Raw genomic sequence first — 18164 nt, forward strand, 5'->3', positions numbered from 1 at the left:
CTATCGATACAGTCCCACGGATCCGTCTTGACAGGAGCACGGCATCGACAGCTGCTGGGCCACGTTCCTCGGGACTCTTTGGGTCGGCAGACCCGAAAGCCCTCGAACATAGGTGTACGAAACGGGGCTCCGTAGAATCCTCTTGGGGCTCTTCTTCGCGTGTTTGTTCTCCTTACCCTCCCGTTTCGAGGTGATCTTCAACGTTTGGAACGCTCTGCGAAGCGTGTCAGCTGTGAACGATTTCCTGAACGAATCGCTGTCGCTGCTGCTCTGCACGTCTGACGGGCTCGGCGAATAGGAGAGCGATTCGGTGGTTCTTGCGATACCTCTGACGTCGCCTGGGCTCCACGAACGGGATGATTTCGCGCGTACACGCTCAGAGCTTCTCTGGACGCTGGACAATCGTTCCTGGGAACGGGTCGGACGACCCCGAAGTCGATCCAGATAACAATGGCTCTTCGGGGATCTTGTGGCACGGCACAGACGTTCGCTGCTACCGCGACGTGACAATCTTTCCGCGCTATCGATACTTCCGCCGCTGCTGCAACCGCTGTCCGTGCTGCACTCGTCGTCCCCGAATTCACGTCGTCGTCGTCTCGACGACTCGACCGGCCCCCCAGCGTGGCCCCGTTTCGTGTCGTTCTTCCCGCTTGGGCTGCCGCGACGACGATCCTCCTCGGAATCGGTCAGCTTCGTCGCGTCCTCCATCATCGACGGACCACGACGAACGATGTCGTGGTCGAAACGCTGCGTAGTTTTCGCCAGTTCGAAAGAGATTTTACGTGTCTGTTCGGAGCCCACTTGTGTGTATATGGTCACCAAGCACGCGGAGTAAATGCACACGCCACTCGGGTTAACACAAATTGGGTACGACGACACACTCTTTGGTTCACCTTCGTCACACTCGATCACTGTCCCAGATCGTTTCTGACAGTCGTTGGTGTTTCTACTTTCTTAGTGTTTTGCTTTTTATTTCTTCCAGTCGCACGTTCAGTTTCAAAAGTTTGGTCGATCTTTCTAGCGAGAGTCGTTAACTGACTCCTGTGTGGTTGCCGGTTTCAGCCGGAATAAACGCACACTGTTGTTTAGTGAAACTTTGTTATTTCGCCCTCTCGTGGTTAGTCGCCGTTAGATATTTGACGGTTTGTTCGCGAGGGTGGACTGAGACTCGGTGATTCACGGCCCTCCCTTATATAGTCGCGGCACGCCGGAGGGTTGCGCGCATGTCCTCCACTCCACGTGAGAGGGTACGGATGATCGTGTCCTCGAGGAACGGTGACACATCGCGACCGATGCGTTCTTCGGTCGACGGGAATCGGCAGCAACTAACCGATCGACGGGGACTGTATGTATATCGGTACAGCCTGTTTAACCCTTTAACGTCCAGAATTTTAAATCGTTATTTCAAAATTACGAGACTGACGTTTGCACCTCAAATATTATTCTTTTGAAGTCGAAAGTATCGATATTAGGCATACCTATTTATTTTATTTATTTACATTACTATGAATTGTTATTTTTCAATAAACGACTCATCGTTGGAAAACTTAGTTATCGCAATACACATTCCCGTATTGATAAACATTTCAGAATATGTATTGTTATAGAATTATTTCCGTGTAACTTAAGTTGATTATTATTACGTTTTGTGAGACTGAAACAAATTTTGAATGAAATTATTGCGTTAATACAATATTGGTCCTTAATGGGTTAACTCGGCAAGTAACGTGGACCTTTTTTGTAATATACTCAGTGACTTCTTAGATCCTTGACGAGCACCTCAAAGGTATAATATTGGTAATTCATATCAAGCCGAGTCCCTGCAACTTCTAGGATATCAAAAAGTTCGCGGAAAATTTTAATAAAAGACGATCTATGCATCAGAGGAAATTTAATTTTCCACGTGTGATCACTTTTGCATCCTATATTTCCACCTCTCGAAATTTTGCCTATAGAAGGAAGTATCCTTCGAACTGAAGTTTACAACATCCTGTTTTACAGCTTTAGTTACTTCCCAGTGAATTATCCTTAATTTTTTTTTTCAGTAGTCGAAATTCAAATTTTTCGTAACTTAAAAAACAATCACAATTGAACGGTACAAAATCGAGTAGTAAAATAAAATTCTGGAATTCAATGAAGACCACTTCGCTTTACCCCGAAAACTCGTCGTCTCCACGCTGTGACTTCGTAAAACAAAATGGCAGTCTCATTCTTCCGTCAACTTTTCATATCCCCGCGTACAATCCCAGTCGATCGATTCTTATACGCTTTTAGTCCATCCCCTATTTTTATTATTACATCCGTTTTTAACTTTCGAACGAGTATTTCATCTCTATCTTTCATACAAGCTTGTCACCGAGTGAAACCCCCAGACACTTCGCCCACCCCACATTTCCACCGCTTCTTTTGTCCCCGTCCCCACCCCCGAAACACTAAAACTTCAACTTCTCGGTCGATTTTACGACCCCCGCCGCTACATCTCTCACACCAGCGACATTACAGACGTTCCTCAACGACCAAGAATACGGGGTCGTACGGTCATTTAACCCGATGGCTCCGTTTCAGGAACGAACGGAATCCACGAATAATTCCTCTTTCTGTCTTTCCCCGACTCCTTGAAATCTCAAAAATTCTTCCACCCAAAAGAGCACGTACTTTATAACATACGCCTCTTGATGCCATTTAAGATCCACGCCCAAATATTTTCATAAAGCATACCTTTAAGTCATTATTCCAGGTGATCACGTTACTTCAGACACCCAGTAGATCTGACGCATTCCGTGACACCACACGGGTTCATCAAATATATAACGACCCACACTGATTGAAGAAGAGAGTGAGAAGATTCAAAAGACTGACACGACGGATTAGATCAATGATAGAGAACTTTCCTGATAACAGGAGAAAAGGGGTGGGGTGGGGGGGATGAAAGATTGTAACGTCTCCGTGAGAAGAGAAGCCGAAGGAGGTCGTTGAACTCCGACAACGGCGGCAGCGATCGATGCCCAAGGGGTGGTTGCACCAGCCCCCGAGCTGATCGCATCGTGGAGCTACATAGGATGCATCCGTACAATCAATAATTTCGTAAACAGCGCACAAAGAGAGAGAGAGAGAGAGAGAGAGAGAGAGAGAGAGAGAATCGGGGCGTAGGCGCGGGAACAGAGCGTCAGAAGAATGCCCCCGTCGAATTCACGTCGAGAAATGATCTGTTCTGTCCGTTATGAATTAATGGACGTCGACAACAAAACCGGGGGGGGGGGGGGACGTAATTGCACCAGCCACCGATCGGCAGGGATAGAGAATTCTTGGGTTTCAGAACGATAAACCGACCGACGAGAATCCGCGTATTCCTCTCTGTTGTTCGCAACCCTTTGTGCCGCGCACAGCAGCCCCCTCGAGGACATTGTTATTTACCTTTACGTAACGGATTCTGCAGGTTTCGTTCATTGCATAATTAACTGGCCATTCGTCCGGGAACAAAGGCTGGGGGATGCAGACGTGCTGGACAGAGGGTACCTAATCAGCCTACAATCTTCTTACCGACCACGTTCAGTTTTACGATTTTAGTTCGGTCGCCATGGTGGGGAAGGAGCCCGAGAAATAGGGGAAACGGTAAAGTTTGGAAAGTTACGGAATTAGTGGGTTTTTTTAGTACGAAAAATAGCACTTCGACTTTATCCCTGTTTTTTGGGCTTCTGGTCTTGTGGACGAGGCTCGGGCTTCGGGCAAAAACCGAATTTTACGAGGGTCTGAAGCATTTCTCCCTACAAGATTATTGTCCTGGCGCGGACTCGTGTTCAGGACAATAATCGAGAGCAGTCTACATTATGCCTTTCATATATCGTTTGGGCTTGAGCGGTCCTATATTATAAATCATTATTACAGTTTTAAATATATATTGTTTTCTGCAAAATATAACCTTGTACACCGAGTTTTAAACCGGAAAATTTAATATTTAGTGCTTTTTATTGTTAACCTTAAAGAAATATCTAGTATTTATAAACAATAATGAGGAGTCTGTATTAGGGACACTGGCAGTAATTGTAACATTTACCCTATTCCGAGTGTAGATCGCTGCAGCCCGAAGTGAAAATCTTCGTCGATCCCTCGGGACAGTTGGGTATTCGCCAGCGATGGCACGCGCGCCGTTAATTGTGCGCGTATACACTTCCCCTCCTCCACTGGGTAACCGTTGCCGCAGATACCTAGGTATGTACACACAATGCAGGTGGGTGGAGAGCGATCATTTGAAGTGTGATCACGCCTACGTTCGGCCGGTTACATAATCGGATTTATAAAGCGACCGAGAAGAGGGGGGGGGGGAGGCGTCGCGTAACCAGGCTGTGTGCTTCTCATTAACGGGTAAGCGAACAACCATTAAACGGCCAGAAATCGGAAGGGATCGGAGGGTGGGTCGCGTGGTGGTGATGAAAACGATCTGTTTCGTGCTTTCAAGCGGTTTTATTCACGCCGAATTTCAAGTAGCTACAAAATTCCATTTCTCAATCAGAGAAAGACGAGACAGAAAGAGAGACAGAGAGACATACGTCATCGCTCAAAAGGGCGATATTAATTGATTTATTTCAACTGTGTCGCGATAAACGAAGATGGGGTGGTGGTCGATCGTTACAGATTGCTTCGGATAAATGTTTCGATACGATTCGGTTCGGTTCGGTCGATCGACTCGGGTGTCCCTTAGTAGACGTAGTCTTTAAGTACCACAGGAGGCAAGCCGTATGGGTAGCCCAGGATCGGGTACGGGTACTGATTCACGTACAGCGTCGGAGTCAGTTTCGGGAGCAGCGATGGTGCTATCGGGGTGATCAACGGGCCGCTGATGTACGAACTGCCTGGAGCAGGGGCTGGAGCCGGGGCTGGTTTCGGTGATGGTGCGGCGGCGGCGATCGCCAACAATCCAGCGAATAACAGCTGTGTACATAAACCCAGTAAACATTCAATTAGTAGATCCTACGAGTTAAATACGTGTTGCAAGCTTTCGAACGGAGAAACTGTCCTCGGAAGATAATGGTACAGACTCCTCTCGATTATCGTCCCGAAGACAATAATCCTATAGGTAGAAACGTTTCAAACCCCAATAAATTAGTTTTTTTTTTTTTTTTTTTTTTTTTGCCAGAAACCGAGTCTAGGCAACAAAAACAAAAGGGTAACAAAGTTTGACAGGTTCCACCCCTCCTCAGTGGTGGGGATAACGCCTGGACGATAATCGAGAGGAGTTTGTAATACGTTCACACTCACGGTCTTGAACATGGCGGCTAGGTGTGGATCGAACGGATGCACTAGAGACTCGATATGATCGTGCTTGAAATCCCGAGGATTCGCCGTTTATATAGGGGTGACCACGACGAAGATCCTCGTATCGCCGCATCCCCCTTCTTCTATTCCAGAGGTTCAGGTCGTTTTACCCGATTTTTCAGTCGTTCCCCGAAGGGCAACACGGAGCCAGTTTTCTCCGAGCAGCCCGACGAACGAGAATATCCCCCCATGTTTCTTAGTTCTCATGTTGCCAGGGATTTTTCTCGCCATGCTCGACCAATCGACGTCACCCGTAGCCACGGGTACGCAACGGGGGAACAGGGGTTTTCGCGGTGGTTCAGCGAACTATGCTCAGGTACGAAGAAACCGCGGATTTCTTCAAGGTTACCGCGGGATTCAGGCGTGGCTCCGACAATGCGCGTAATTTCCATTTTTTTTTTCACGGGCTTCGGACCAGTTTTTTTCGCTTTTATTGCCCCTCCCCCTCCCCCCTCCCCGGCGAATACGCGAACTGGTTTTCCCCCTTTTCGCGATTCGTTCGAACGACGACACGTCCTTGTGAGGCTTTTGGAAAAATGCTAGGCGATCGAGAAGACGGTAGGGAACAGTCGAACAATCAGCTTGGTTTGCTGCTAATTCATAGAGAAAAGTCTTGCCTGCGCGGTGCAACCGGTTGCCGGTGCTTTTCCACGCGTTCGTTCATTCAGCTATCGAACGGAGGGCATTGATTGCGAGGGTAAATGTTCGAGATAGATGAACGTTGATTTGGATGTGAGTGTAATGAATTGATATAAATAATATTCAGGTGGTTTACGATCTTCTTTGTAAGCCGAAACCCCGCGGGAAAAGTGTCATAAATAATAAAATATGTTTTAACACGAGAGTAACAAAAATGTAGACTGGAGACAGCACAGGAGGAACTATTGTACGACCCGGACCTTACCATTGGAGGGTTAAGTAGTGAAAGAATACAAAAAGGATGATCTTCTAATTTGTATGTTATGGCTGTGAATTATATGTTAATTATACATCTATGAATTTCTCAGTGGTCCGTGGTCTTTTTTTAGAAACATTCCTGTTCCAGCATTTAATTTTAATCGACCATCTTTCTCTCTCTCTCTCTTCTCGTCCCGGATGGCGCAGTCGGTGATTCGCAGCCCTTCTCTCTCGTTCTGCCTCAGTTTCTCTTTCCCATCCGCTTTCGCAAATCCGTGCAACTTCAAGGCAAAGCACCTGGTTTTTTCTCAAGTTCAAGTTCGTCGAGTCCCGATCGGGAGAACGGCATTTGTTCTTCCAATGGGTGTGACTCGTATTTTTGCGAAAGGGGGTAATTCCGGCATTTCGATGTGCGTGCACGATGAAATCCAGAAAAAATACCTGCTTCTTCGGAGTCCGCTCTAACGAACATAACAAGTCGACAACAACACGGTTTGTCATTACTATTATTATATCGGACCCCTGCAAGAAGATTGCCGCAAATCGAAAACGTGTAATTTTTCAGGAGATCGAAAAGGAACCGATTCATTTACATAGCACTTCGTTATTAACGCTAGAACTACCAGCATTGAATGCATACTAAATTAAATTGTATAAAATAGTAATATACGCTATAATTTCAGAAATCTTAAAATCATTTTGACGGGTTTTGGTAGTTCTAGTGTTAAATCAAACTAGCACAATGTCGCTTGAACTATCGAGCTTCAACCTGTGACATTTTTATGGATACCGAAACCACGTATTGGAAGATATTTTACATGAAAAACTGAAAACTGACTATTTTTTTACTTGTGACATTTTCCTCAGGGGTGGGAGTTGCGATATGTTACATAGTTCAAGATACTAATTCTTTTTTCACCCATCTAAAAATATCAAAAAAAAAAAGAGCTCGGATCGAATCCGACCGCACGTTACCAAGTACGACCTTAAAACTCACCCTACCATTCGAGGGTTAAATATTTTACCATTCGATATACTTTCATCGACATCTAATAAACTCATTACCCTCGCTATCGCTAAAAATACCAGGCACGCAAGTAGCCTGCCCCTCCTCCCAAGGGAAATAAAATATACATCAAAGATAGTAGAAAGTAAATAAAAAGTATTCAAAGCCCAGAAATCGTGTGGGTAGTCGTACCCGTTCCCGTAATCCGGTCGCGAGAGCGTTGCAACGTTACAGCCTTGTTATGCTTTTCAATCGGACGGACGGAACGGGGGGCACATAGGTCCTGGCAGGGTGTTATACAATTTCGCGGCATAGTTGCTTACATAATTCAAACCATATATCCCGTGTAAGTGTCCATCGCTAGGTTGTCCCCCTTTCGATCAAGGTCATCTAAAAATCGATCGATCGACAAGGCATACGCGATGGCATTGTCGAGGGAAAGGGGGGATCGAACTCGATGGTACGCGAACGGATTGAAAATGCTCTGTGGAAACGGGGAAGGAGGTGGTGAACGCCACGAAAACGCGCCGTCGCCGGTTCCGCGCGGCCGGCATTACAATGGCGAACACAACGAACGAAATCGATAGGAACGCGGCTATACGTGCGGAGGTCGAGGCTTTCGCAAGCCCCGCGCTTTTTCGTAAGCGACGCTCGCCAACCAGGTGGCCAGTGAATCGGTATAAAGTGAGGACGCCTCCGAGGATCTCTACACTCGTCCAGGAGTTACCGATTCAATCGCAGGTCTCACCATGATCAAGTCAGTGGTAAGTATCTGTTGATCGATTGGGAAATTCGAGATGAACTGATTCCTAAACCGTTCAACTCGAGTTTTCCTTATGATCGTATAGCCGAGATGGGTAGAGATACATGAGTTTAATTCGTTGATTCTTATAAACCCGCCCGTGTCACATGTGAAACGCAATAGAAGAGAAGTTTGACAGTAGAACTACCGACGGAAAACTATTGAAATTTTAGAAATTTCGAAATTGCCCAATTTCTTCACTCTCGTATCGTAATAAAAGGTGCAAATCTATTGTCATAACATTTTAATCGTCGTTGTAAGAGTGTATTGACCAGTCATTTTGACTGGTTTAATAATTCCAATGTTAATATATTTCCCATGGTATTCTGAACGCAACCAATTTCCAAGGATCAGAAATACGTCTTCCTTTTCAAATCTACTTTTGTATATTACTGTGAAATATGTTATTTTCCATAAAACTCTAATTATAAGAATCAACAAATCAAAGTCATCTGTGATAACTTCTAAACATCTCTAGCTCATAGATGGCGATTTTAATCGAACTGTTCTGGTTTTCTAGTGCATCGTCCTCGCAGTCGCAGCTATGGCGTCGGCCGGCGTACTGCCAGCCGCCCCGTTGCTAGCTGCCCCAGCACCGCTAGCTGCACTTCCAGCACCGATTATAACCGCCAGAAGCAGTCAAGTTGTCGCCAGAAATTATAACACCCTGGCTGCCGCGCCCCTCGCAGCTGCACCGCTGATCCATGCGCCCGCCGCTGCACCGCTGATCCACGCGCCCGCTGCACCGTACACGCTCGCCGCTGCACCGTACGCTTACGCCGCTGCACCAGCCGCAGCGTCGCTGCCCTACGCTCCACTCACATACGCGTCGCCATACGCGGCTCCATACGTTCTCCCTTAAACGAAAACTGTTTGTTCCCTGGCATTTTCGTTCTTTTGTTCGTTTGTTTGTTTGTTTTTTTTTTTATCATTGAATAAACTGTAACTCCAAACGCACAAGTGGATTTTTGTTTTCTATCGTCCAGCGATCTACGGATTTCGACAGTTCTTTCTTTCCTTTGTTCTCGTATGGTATTGTGCAGAATTTAATTGTCCATTGAACACTTTTGTCTTCCTTGTCTGTACGGTCAGCCCACAGTTATTTCCCTGTAACACTCCCTCTGGGTGCTTTGTCCGATCGTGACGATTATTCTGGTATTGTTTAGACAGGGCACGATCCTTCCTATTCTTCCACAACGTATGTGACAGTTATTCTATTATTCTTTACGCCATACGTACCATGCTTCTAGGATGATTTTGACGATTATGCTATTATTCCTTGCGCAATGTACGATCCTTCTTATGGTTCTAGGAACTCGAAATTAAAGAGCGTTTTGTGGATAAGAAATTGTACGTTACCGTGATCGTTACACGGCACAAATGTGACGTTAAAGAACGGTTACGCGTGTAAAGTGAAGGACGAGACGTTACGATCTCGTTTCTCGAGACATTTCTGTTGAATTTCGGAATTCCAACAGAGGTCGCACGACTAGTCGACGAGCACTTGGCCAACATGCGAAAACCAGCCCAGATAAGACATCGAAATTACGCGGCGAAATTAACAAGTGGGCTTTTCAGTGAAAGTCGAGGAATTAAGTTTGCATACGCAATCGCGGATTAACGATCAACCTTAATGAGGTGTCTCGTATTGTCGCGGTGATTTATTCACGGTTTATTACATGTACACCGTGGAAACACTGTATCAGCCCAAAATATCTTGGTTCACCTTGTCACTTCACCGAACACGGTCACTGGCAATTAAACGCACGTATTTATGACCGATCGACATTGCATCGTGTCTGTTATAAATCTACCTATGTGACCATTTCGTTAATCGCCAAAAATCTAACCGAAGATCCGACCAATCGGCGTAAATTCCTTTACGTGTCGCAAGGTACAACACTCGTAGGGAAATGTCGAATGAAAAACAATTACAGATTTTCAGACGTGATTGTTTTTTTTTTTATTTTGTCGAACCAGGGAACCTAAACCGAGGGAAAGTCTTAACGTCCCGTCGAATGGAGAACAGAGTCCGTGAACGAGACGCCACTAGCCGTGTTCCGAAGGAATTCGAGTCACGCTCGTTGGAACGATCTTCGAAACTTACGATGTCACAACCGTAGAACGTACCGTCCGTTTTTCGTATTTAGAACGTGCACGGAGCCGCGCCCAATATGTATCACTGGTTCATGTGAAACGAGTCTAGTCGTTCCGAGGATTATGTCACCTAAGGGATAACCGATGCCTCGAGTCGATATGATAGCCAATAAATACATTTATTGGTGGTTTTATTAACATTGCCCCTTTCTTGTACACGTTTACTCGGATCTAAAGAGCGTTTTCCGTAAACGGACGAATTTATTCAGACCAGTAGAAATAGTTTTTATTTTTCAGGTTTATTGAATTAAAATATGTTTATAAATATTAAGAACAATTAATTAGTACAGTACACTGTTTTGTGGAGGAACTTCCTGGTGAATGTTTAATTATAATTTCGGAATGATGCTTGAACGAAAGAAAAAGTAAACAGTAACCCACAATACGAAGTTAGGGGAAAATTTTCCACCCTTATGTATTGTGGTTAAAGTGAAAATGAATGAATTTTTTTCTGGGAAATATTATCTATCCTTTGTTCGGAGAAATATTATTTCTCAACGCGATTTCAGACATAGCATACTTGGTTTTTTTTTAACCTCGAACGAACAATTGTTGTAAAACGAATGCCAATCGACGAAAAATCGTCTTCTTCCATCTCTATACACCAACACCATTTGTCCTCGATTTTAGTTGTCGACAACACGCAGCAGTAAACGATTGTTTGATTATGTTTTCCAATAATCGAGCTCTGTCATCGTGTATGAATTTTTAAAAAATTTTACAAAATTCAGAGGCTACAGATTCAAAAAGACAAACTGTTTCGTTTGTTCCTGGTCTCCCCTACGTAAGAATTGAAAATTTTACAGTACACAGTCACGAAGAGAACCTATTCGTAAAAAAACCCGACGGAAACGATCGCTGTCGGTCGTTGATCGATTTCCTCCTCGTGACGATAAAGGTCACAACGAAACAAAACGAAAAAAAAAAAAAGAACGGATTGGTACGGCCTTAGAGGTCGGTGGTAATCGATGAAAGTATCGAGCCCAGGCGTGTCGCTACGAAACGAACAAAAGTGATTTGGTATGCAGGACCGTGTTCCTGGTCGCATCGTGCGTCCAACCACCGTTGCGTCGCCGTTCGTTGCCCGTAGTGGGAGCAATACGGTTCAAAACCACCTATAAAAGACGTCTGCCTAATCGTCGTGGTAGCACAGTCCCATCAGTGATCACTCGAACCACTTCTCGAGCACTCTCTAACAACCAAACATGAAGGCCACGCAATTCCTGGTAAGTTGATCAAGAAAAGGACCATTTTCTTGACTCTCTGGTACCCTCACGAGCTAATGTTTTCTAACTAAATAAAAACTGAAGGAAAGGCATGAAAGTGTCCCCCTCCGATTTTGATGAAACTTCGTATGTCTGTTAAACGGTCAAAAATAATGGATACGTATTTTTTTTGTATCGGCTGAGACGCGACTTTAAGGGGTGAAACCACCCCTCGAAGTTTCTATAAAAAATTTTTATTTTTATTCCTCTTTCAATTTTTATAACATTTCCCTTTCAATAACTTTTTCGTTGACCTTGCAATTTTTTGGTAGCAATCGAAAATTTCATCGTTTTACAATGTTCTATGAAATTATCAATTGATTATTAAAAATTCTCGGGAACCACCTTAAGTACCCAAAGAACCGCAGTTTCCCCCTGGAAACCAAATCTGCTCGTGGGTGATACACATACCTACTGAAATTAATTCTTTATTTTTTTTTTTTGCGAAAGGTTCTTTTCGCCGGTTTGATCGCCGTCTGCTCGGCTGGTGTATTGCACGCAGCGGTCCCAGCTGCGATCGCCGCACCGATTCCAGCTGCTTTGACGGTCGGCACCTACGCGAGCAGCTACAACGCGCACGCGATTAATCACGCTTATGCCGCCCCGTACATCGCCAGCCCCGTGGTCGCCCACGCAGCACCGATCGCGCCGATCGCGCCGTACGCCTATTCCGGTTATCCAGCAGCGGCACTGATCGCCGGCAGACGCTGAGGCTCCTCCGTGCTCCATAGTCCCCGTTACACCGTTTTAAGACGATCATCATGGATACATCCGACTGGCCATCAAACTTGAAACGCAACCGCCATCTCAGACGTGGAACGACGGAGTAATTGCAGAATCGATCCATACATCTGTTCCTGATTTCACCAGAACAACGCTGCAGTTGGATGGTCCAGCGGTCGTCGTTCTTTCTTTGTCAAATTGTTTTTTTTTTTTTAATTTTCATTTATTTGGTATTCATTCCGTCACATTGGACAGAGTAATAAAAAAACCCTTTGTCTTGTCTAATTGATTCTGTTTTTATTTGATTTTTCCCTATCTTTTTTTTTTTTTGTTTGGATACGTTCAGTGGAGGTGAACTGTACTTGAAGAAGTGTAACCCCTTTAAGGACGAATGTATGAAGACCAGAAAAAATATGTCTTTTATTTTTCAGCTGTATTTAATTAAAATATATACATAAATATTATTGACAATCAATTGGTAGAATATCCCTTTTTGTTGGGGAATTTTTTACTGACTATTTATTGTATTCACAATTGTAGAACGATGAACAAAAGTAAAGCTAAACGTACACATACGTGCCAGTATCCCTTAAGAGGTGCTGCAAATAAAAAAGGCACATACTGGTAAAATTGATGAACTGACAAATATTAATGATTTTACTGATTGCCCCCCAAAATATTGAAATTGCCTCCTTAGGTGAGGCCTGCGTCCCACGTTGGGAAACACCGATGTATAGAGAGCAGCTCGGTCGGAGATCAGTCGTGGGAAAACAAAATAGCCATGGCGACCGAGTGGAACAAATGACGACTGGTTGATCGGCGTTGCTCGAGGTCGAGCCTTTCCGTTTTCGTGCGTACAGATCCGGACAAAGCCCTCGTTTCGGAAATAGATTCTCGTCCTTCGTTGGTCGAATTCGAACAGAGAATAACGTCTGGGCTGTCGGAAATCGATTCGGGAAGAACAAGAGATCGAAGGGTGGGAAGATCAACGCGTTAAACATTGGACGGCGAGAGAAAAGAGTGAACGGTCGGAAACATGCGTGAAATCGCTCATCTGCAAGCCGGCCAATGCGGTAATCAGATCGGTGCAAAGGTAAAATCATAGACATAAAATGACCCTTTAACGCCCAGACCTCTAAATCGTTATTTCAAAATTATCAGACTGATAATATATGTTGTATCTTGGTATTCTGAAGTCAGAAATATCGATATTAAACCGACCTATGAAAGCGAAGAGATTAGTCAATTTCTAAATTTCTGAATGTTCAAAAGTTTTTCACATTTATCGTCGGTAGTTCGGTAAATAATCAAATCCTGTCTTCTTAGGCCGACCATACTCGATATATTTTCTAAATGACCTCCTTGAACAAATTGTTTATTTTGGTGTGTGTATACCGTCTATTTGGAGATGTCCACACATCGAAAAACTACCGATGATGGCGCTCCATTTCAGCCGTCTGTGATATTACTTCAATTCGATCGATCTTTTGTAATTTTTTAATGACAACAATAATTGCAGTTTTGGGAGGTGATTTCCGACGAGCATGGGATTGATCCGACCGGTACGTACCACGGGGACTCGGATCTCCAGCTGGAACGGATCAACGTCTATTACAACGAGGCGTCAGGGGGAAAGTACGTGCCGAGAGCGATTCTGGTCGACCTAGAACCGGGCACCATGGACGCGGTCCGATCCGGACCGTTTGGTCAGATATTCCGTCCAGACAACTTTGTGTTCGGTCAGAGCGGCGCTGGGAACAATTGGGCGAAGGGCCATTACACAGAAGGCGCGGAATTGGTCGATTCCGTGTTGGACGTTGTACGAAAAGAAGCGGAGAGCTGCGACTGTCTGCAGGGCTTTCAGCTGACCCATTCTCTGGGCGGCGGAACCGGTGCCGGTATGGGCACCTTGTTGATCTCGAAGATCCGTGAGGAATACCCGGATAGGATCATGATGACCTTCAGCGTGGTTCCCTCTCCCAAGGTAAACAGGCTGCTCTCTACACCTTTGTTCCGTGTTTCTGTACGGGTGACCCCCGTCAGAGGCGAGATACAGTACCGAAAGAAACTGTTTTTTGTATTATTTGAATTAAGGGGTCATGCTCAGTCTTTTCAACGAAATGGCAGATGTTTTCCTAAAAAAGTGCGATGTTATAAAACAAAGGGTTAAGAATCATATTGGGTTCAGAATAAACTAGAAAACTCATTGGATCCAATGAAAATTTTGTCCTTGTACTGTATTTTACAGATTCCTGTAGGCTATAAATGCATAAAATCCGTAAACTTAATCATTATTATTGTAATCACATGCTCGTTCTGGTAGGTATCCGACACCGTGGTCGAGCCGTACAATTGTACACTATCGGTGCACCAACTGGTCGAGAACACGGACGAATCCTATTGCATCGACAACGAAGCCCTCTACGACATTTGCTTCCGCACGTTAAAGTTAACCACTCCGACCTACGGTGACTTGAATCACCTGGTTAGCGCGACCCTAAGCGGCGTGACTACGTGTCTGAGGTTCCCAGGTCAATTGAACGCCGATCTCCGGAAACTCGCTGTAAACATGGTGCCGTTTCCACGACTGCACTTCTTCATCCCCGGTTTCGCGCCGTTGACGTCCAGGTACGAGATCGAATTAACTACAGACTCGTCTCGATTATTGTCCCGAATTCCACACACAATTATACATGCAATGTAACACTAGAGGCCCCTATGGAAAAGTGAAGAATATTTTAATTTTTAAATGCATAAAAATACAAAGTTGCTTCTAGATATCGCCGCAGTGAAAAAGGCTGTACGTAGCCAGACACACTTTATTCTGTTTTTAAAGTCATAAATCTGTTGGTTGTATTTCAAATTATACTGCAATATTAAATATTACGCGAAAGTTAACGATTTTAAATGAAAACGGTAAATCTGATATTTTTCTTCTGGTCTCAAGTGTAATTAAATTTAATTCATCAAGATATGATTTACAGTCATGAATAGACAGCGGATGTTTATGTAAATTTACAATTTCAGTGGCTAATAAAAAAATACAATTGCACAGAAATTTCTTTTCGATACTATGTTTTTTAATATGTTAATAAAAATTAACGTTATTGGTATTCTATTCGACCAGAGGCTCGCAGCAGTACAGAGCTCTGACGGTCCCGGAACTCACGCAGCAAATGTTCGACGCGAAGAACATGATGGCCGCCTGCGATCCTCGTCACGGTCGTTATCTGACAGTGGCGGCCGTTTTTCGTGGCAGAATGTCGATGAAGGAGGTGGACGAACAGATGTTGAACATTCAGAACAAGAACAGCAGTTACTTCGTCGAGTGGATACCGAGTAACGTTAAAACCGCCGTCTGCGATATCCCACCACGAGGATTGAAGATGTCGGCGACCTTCATCGGGAATTCGACAGCTATCCAGGTAAAACGGTTCGATAGTCGTAGAAACGATTTTACACTGACGTGCAAACACAGCTTCTATTAGAGGAAAAGGTAGCGTAGTTTTAAGGGTCGTATACCGCTTGGTAAATTTAAAACTGGTATTGAAATAAATGTTGTGACTAGAACGTACGGTAAATATAAATTGAACCGACTTCAGGAACTGTTCAAGAGAGTGTCGGAACAATTCACGGCGATGTTCAGGCGGAAAGCGTTCCTGCATTGGTACACCGGCGAGGGGATGGACGAGATGGAGTTCACGGAGGCCGAGAGCAACATGAACGATTTGGTCTCGGAGTATCAACAGTATCAAGAGGCGACCGCCGAGGAGGAGGGCGAATTCGACGAGGAGGAGGAAGGCGAGGGCGAGAACCAGTGATATCGATCGATCCGATGAAAATTATCACCGCGAATGTTCGTTCTTCCTGGATACCAGACAACCCCCGTTCTGACGACCACACGTCACGATCACTCGTCCCGATTAGAATCCCGTCATTTTGTTTGCCCAATGGAACCGTTTGCATACCCCCATTCAACTGTCCGTCGCCTCTAACCACGTACTCTATAGAGACACGTATTCATTGTTAACGCGCGTGTACCAAGTATGTATACGACTCGCGGCTTTCCCTGACGCGCCAATCCCCGTATACTTAATCTAGTTGCCCGTTTCAGCAGCGTTAAACGCGCGCCACCATTGCGTTCGAAACTTAATTCTTTCTTGTTTTCTCGTCACGAGACTTGTCATAATACACTGTGTGAAAAACTTAAGAAAACTCTGGTGTTTTGAATCGGAAGATCTTTTCCGCTTCTAGGCCCTAGATTCTAGGGGAAGGTCCTCCCATCGCTTGGTCTCGGGAATTAATGAAATTTATGATAAATCGTATCAGTATTTAAAATAAATTTACCAAGTTATAGGAGGCCCATCTACGCCAGCTTTTATAGTAGAAGCCGAGTTTGCTCGTGGGTGTTTAATTTAAAAACTGTCTTAATTTTAAATCTCAAACCGGTGTTCAATTTTTAAACACTAACAAGTTAGCTCTGTTTCTGTTCCTTTCGAAACGGACTAAAAATCCTATTCTCTTGAAAGGGTTATCAATCGTACGACCGGAACGAGAATGGAGCTAGCTCGATGGCATCGTTACGGTAGAAATGATTCGCGATTCCTCCTCCAGCCGTGACACCACGTTCTCCGTTCGAGGTCGCGCAGCGCGAAGATAACTGTGTGTGCACGTCGACGGGGCGCGGAACCGACATAGATCGAAGACACGGGAATCGCACTGATATCAAACGGAAACGAGATTCCTTCCATACGGTCTATGCTAAACACGCGACACGCCCGTGTGTGTTTCTCAAGGATCACGGGGGAAAACGGACACAGAGATTTTTCTCACGGTGTAAGACAATAAAACGTTATTCTCGATCGATCGAGAACTCTTGGACACTTTTGTCCTCCGAAGATATATCTCGAGTTCGCGTTTCAAGGCTCGTGGCTGGATACGCGAACCTCTGCGTAACACGTCGCAATAATAATCCGTGGCTTACGTTCAGGCCGGAACGAACCGTACGCTGTTGTTCGTTTCAAAATACAGTAGAGATGTTCTGTCGTGATAACAGGAGACGTGAATCCGTCGTTACAGCCATTCCAGATAGTACGGTTTTTCGACCGATTCGATACTTTTAGTTTCATTTAATTTAACCCTTTGGCTTTGATCACCTCGAATAATATACTTTATGAAAATTTTGAGACGTGAAAGTTAAATGGCATCAAGGGGCACATATTATAAGGTATGTGATTCTTTTGTGGGTGGAGGCATTTCAGAGATTTCAAGGTCACCTTGATGTTTTTTAACGGAATGATCTATTTTTTGTACATACATAGTTTCTGTCACGGTGACACATTAAATCTCGAGATAGTCATTCATGTCTGTCAATATCGCGAACAAAAGCACTGTTTATTCTATAATACAATAGTTAGAGGGAATTAGCCCACATACACCCCTATACCAAAACAGCATTCATACCGATTCCGTGTCTCCACCGAAAAACCTCTATACGTGTGAATATACTAGTTTCGACTATTACCGATTCGACAAAAGTACCGAAACGGTCGAGAAACCGTATCCGATTGTTACACACCTCGCCACGAAATATCAGACCATAATCGACGAGGGCAACACTAACGGACGAGGCAGGAATCGCGCGAAAGCTTTCGTACGTCGACGATACTCGGAGCTCTGATAAACCTCCAGTGATCCGTGGCTCGACAATCACGGGTTCTTTTATAGTCCACTTGCCTGTGTGTGCCCCCTACTTGCAAAAAACTGGTTAACTTTCCGTGCCCCTCGTCGTAACCCGAAACTGTCTTGCTTGACGTCTTGACAGGCCAAGGTCTTCCGGATTTGGGCGTAGCTTTAGGCTCACGGATCTCCGAACCGGATCTCTGATTTTCATTTTTTTTTTTTTTTCATCGATCATCGTCCATCAACATGGTCCAGCAGCACCCGTACAGCATACACCGAGCAAGAAGCAAAAAGACACGAGCTCTTGAGTGTCTCGAGA

General features: G+C 44.7%; 4 protein-coding genes across 4 annotated transcripts; 3 read left to right on the forward strand and 1 right to left on the reverse strand.

Moving 5' to 3' along the window:
- Positions 1 to 708, reverse strand: LOC107189970. Its single transcript, XM_015578667.1, has one exon. It carries the CDS (start codon positions 706 to 708, stop codon positions 1 to 3), a length of 708 nt encoding a protein of 235 aa, XP_015434153.1.
- A 7257-nt stretch (positions 709 to 7965) lies between these two features.
- On the forward strand, positions 7966 to 8880 carry LOC107189881 (cuticle protein 19.8). Its single transcript, XM_015578559.1, has 2 exons — positions 7966 to 7980; positions 8539 to 8880. Exons 1-2 carry the CDS (start codon positions 7966 to 7968, stop codon positions 8878 to 8880), a joined length of 357 nt encoding a protein of 118 aa, XP_015434045.1.
- A 2470-nt stretch (positions 8881 to 11350) lies between these two features.
- Positions 11351 to 12151, forward strand: LOC107189961. The gene is made up of 2 exons (XM_015578660.1): positions 11351 to 11401; positions 11891 to 12151. Exons 1-2 carry the CDS (start codon positions 11381 to 11383, stop codon positions 12149 to 12151), a joined length of 282 nt encoding a protein of 93 aa, XP_015434146.1. The 5' UTR covers positions 11351 to 11380.
- Positions 12152 to 13199: 1048 nt separating this feature from the next.
- LOC107189882 (tubulin beta chain-like) lies at positions 13200 to 15984 on the forward strand. Its single transcript, XM_015578560.1, has 5 exons — positions 13200 to 13256; positions 13683 to 14147; positions 14487 to 14791; positions 15291 to 15588; positions 15766 to 15984. Exons 1-5 carry the CDS (start codon positions 13200 to 13202, stop codon positions 15982 to 15984), a joined length of 1344 nt encoding a protein of 447 aa, XP_015434046.1.
- The last annotated feature ends 2180 nt before the right edge of the window (positions 15985 to 18164 follow it).

The sequence above is a fragment of the Dufourea novaeangliae genome, unplaced genomic scaffold, assembly GCF_001272555.1.
Source record: "Dufourea novaeangliae isolate 0120121106 unplaced genomic scaffold, ASM127255v1 scaffold175, whole genome shotgun sequence".
In the NCBI taxonomy this organism is placed as follows: Eukaryota; Metazoa; Arthropoda; class Insecta; order Hymenoptera; family Halictidae; genus Dufourea; species Dufourea novaeangliae.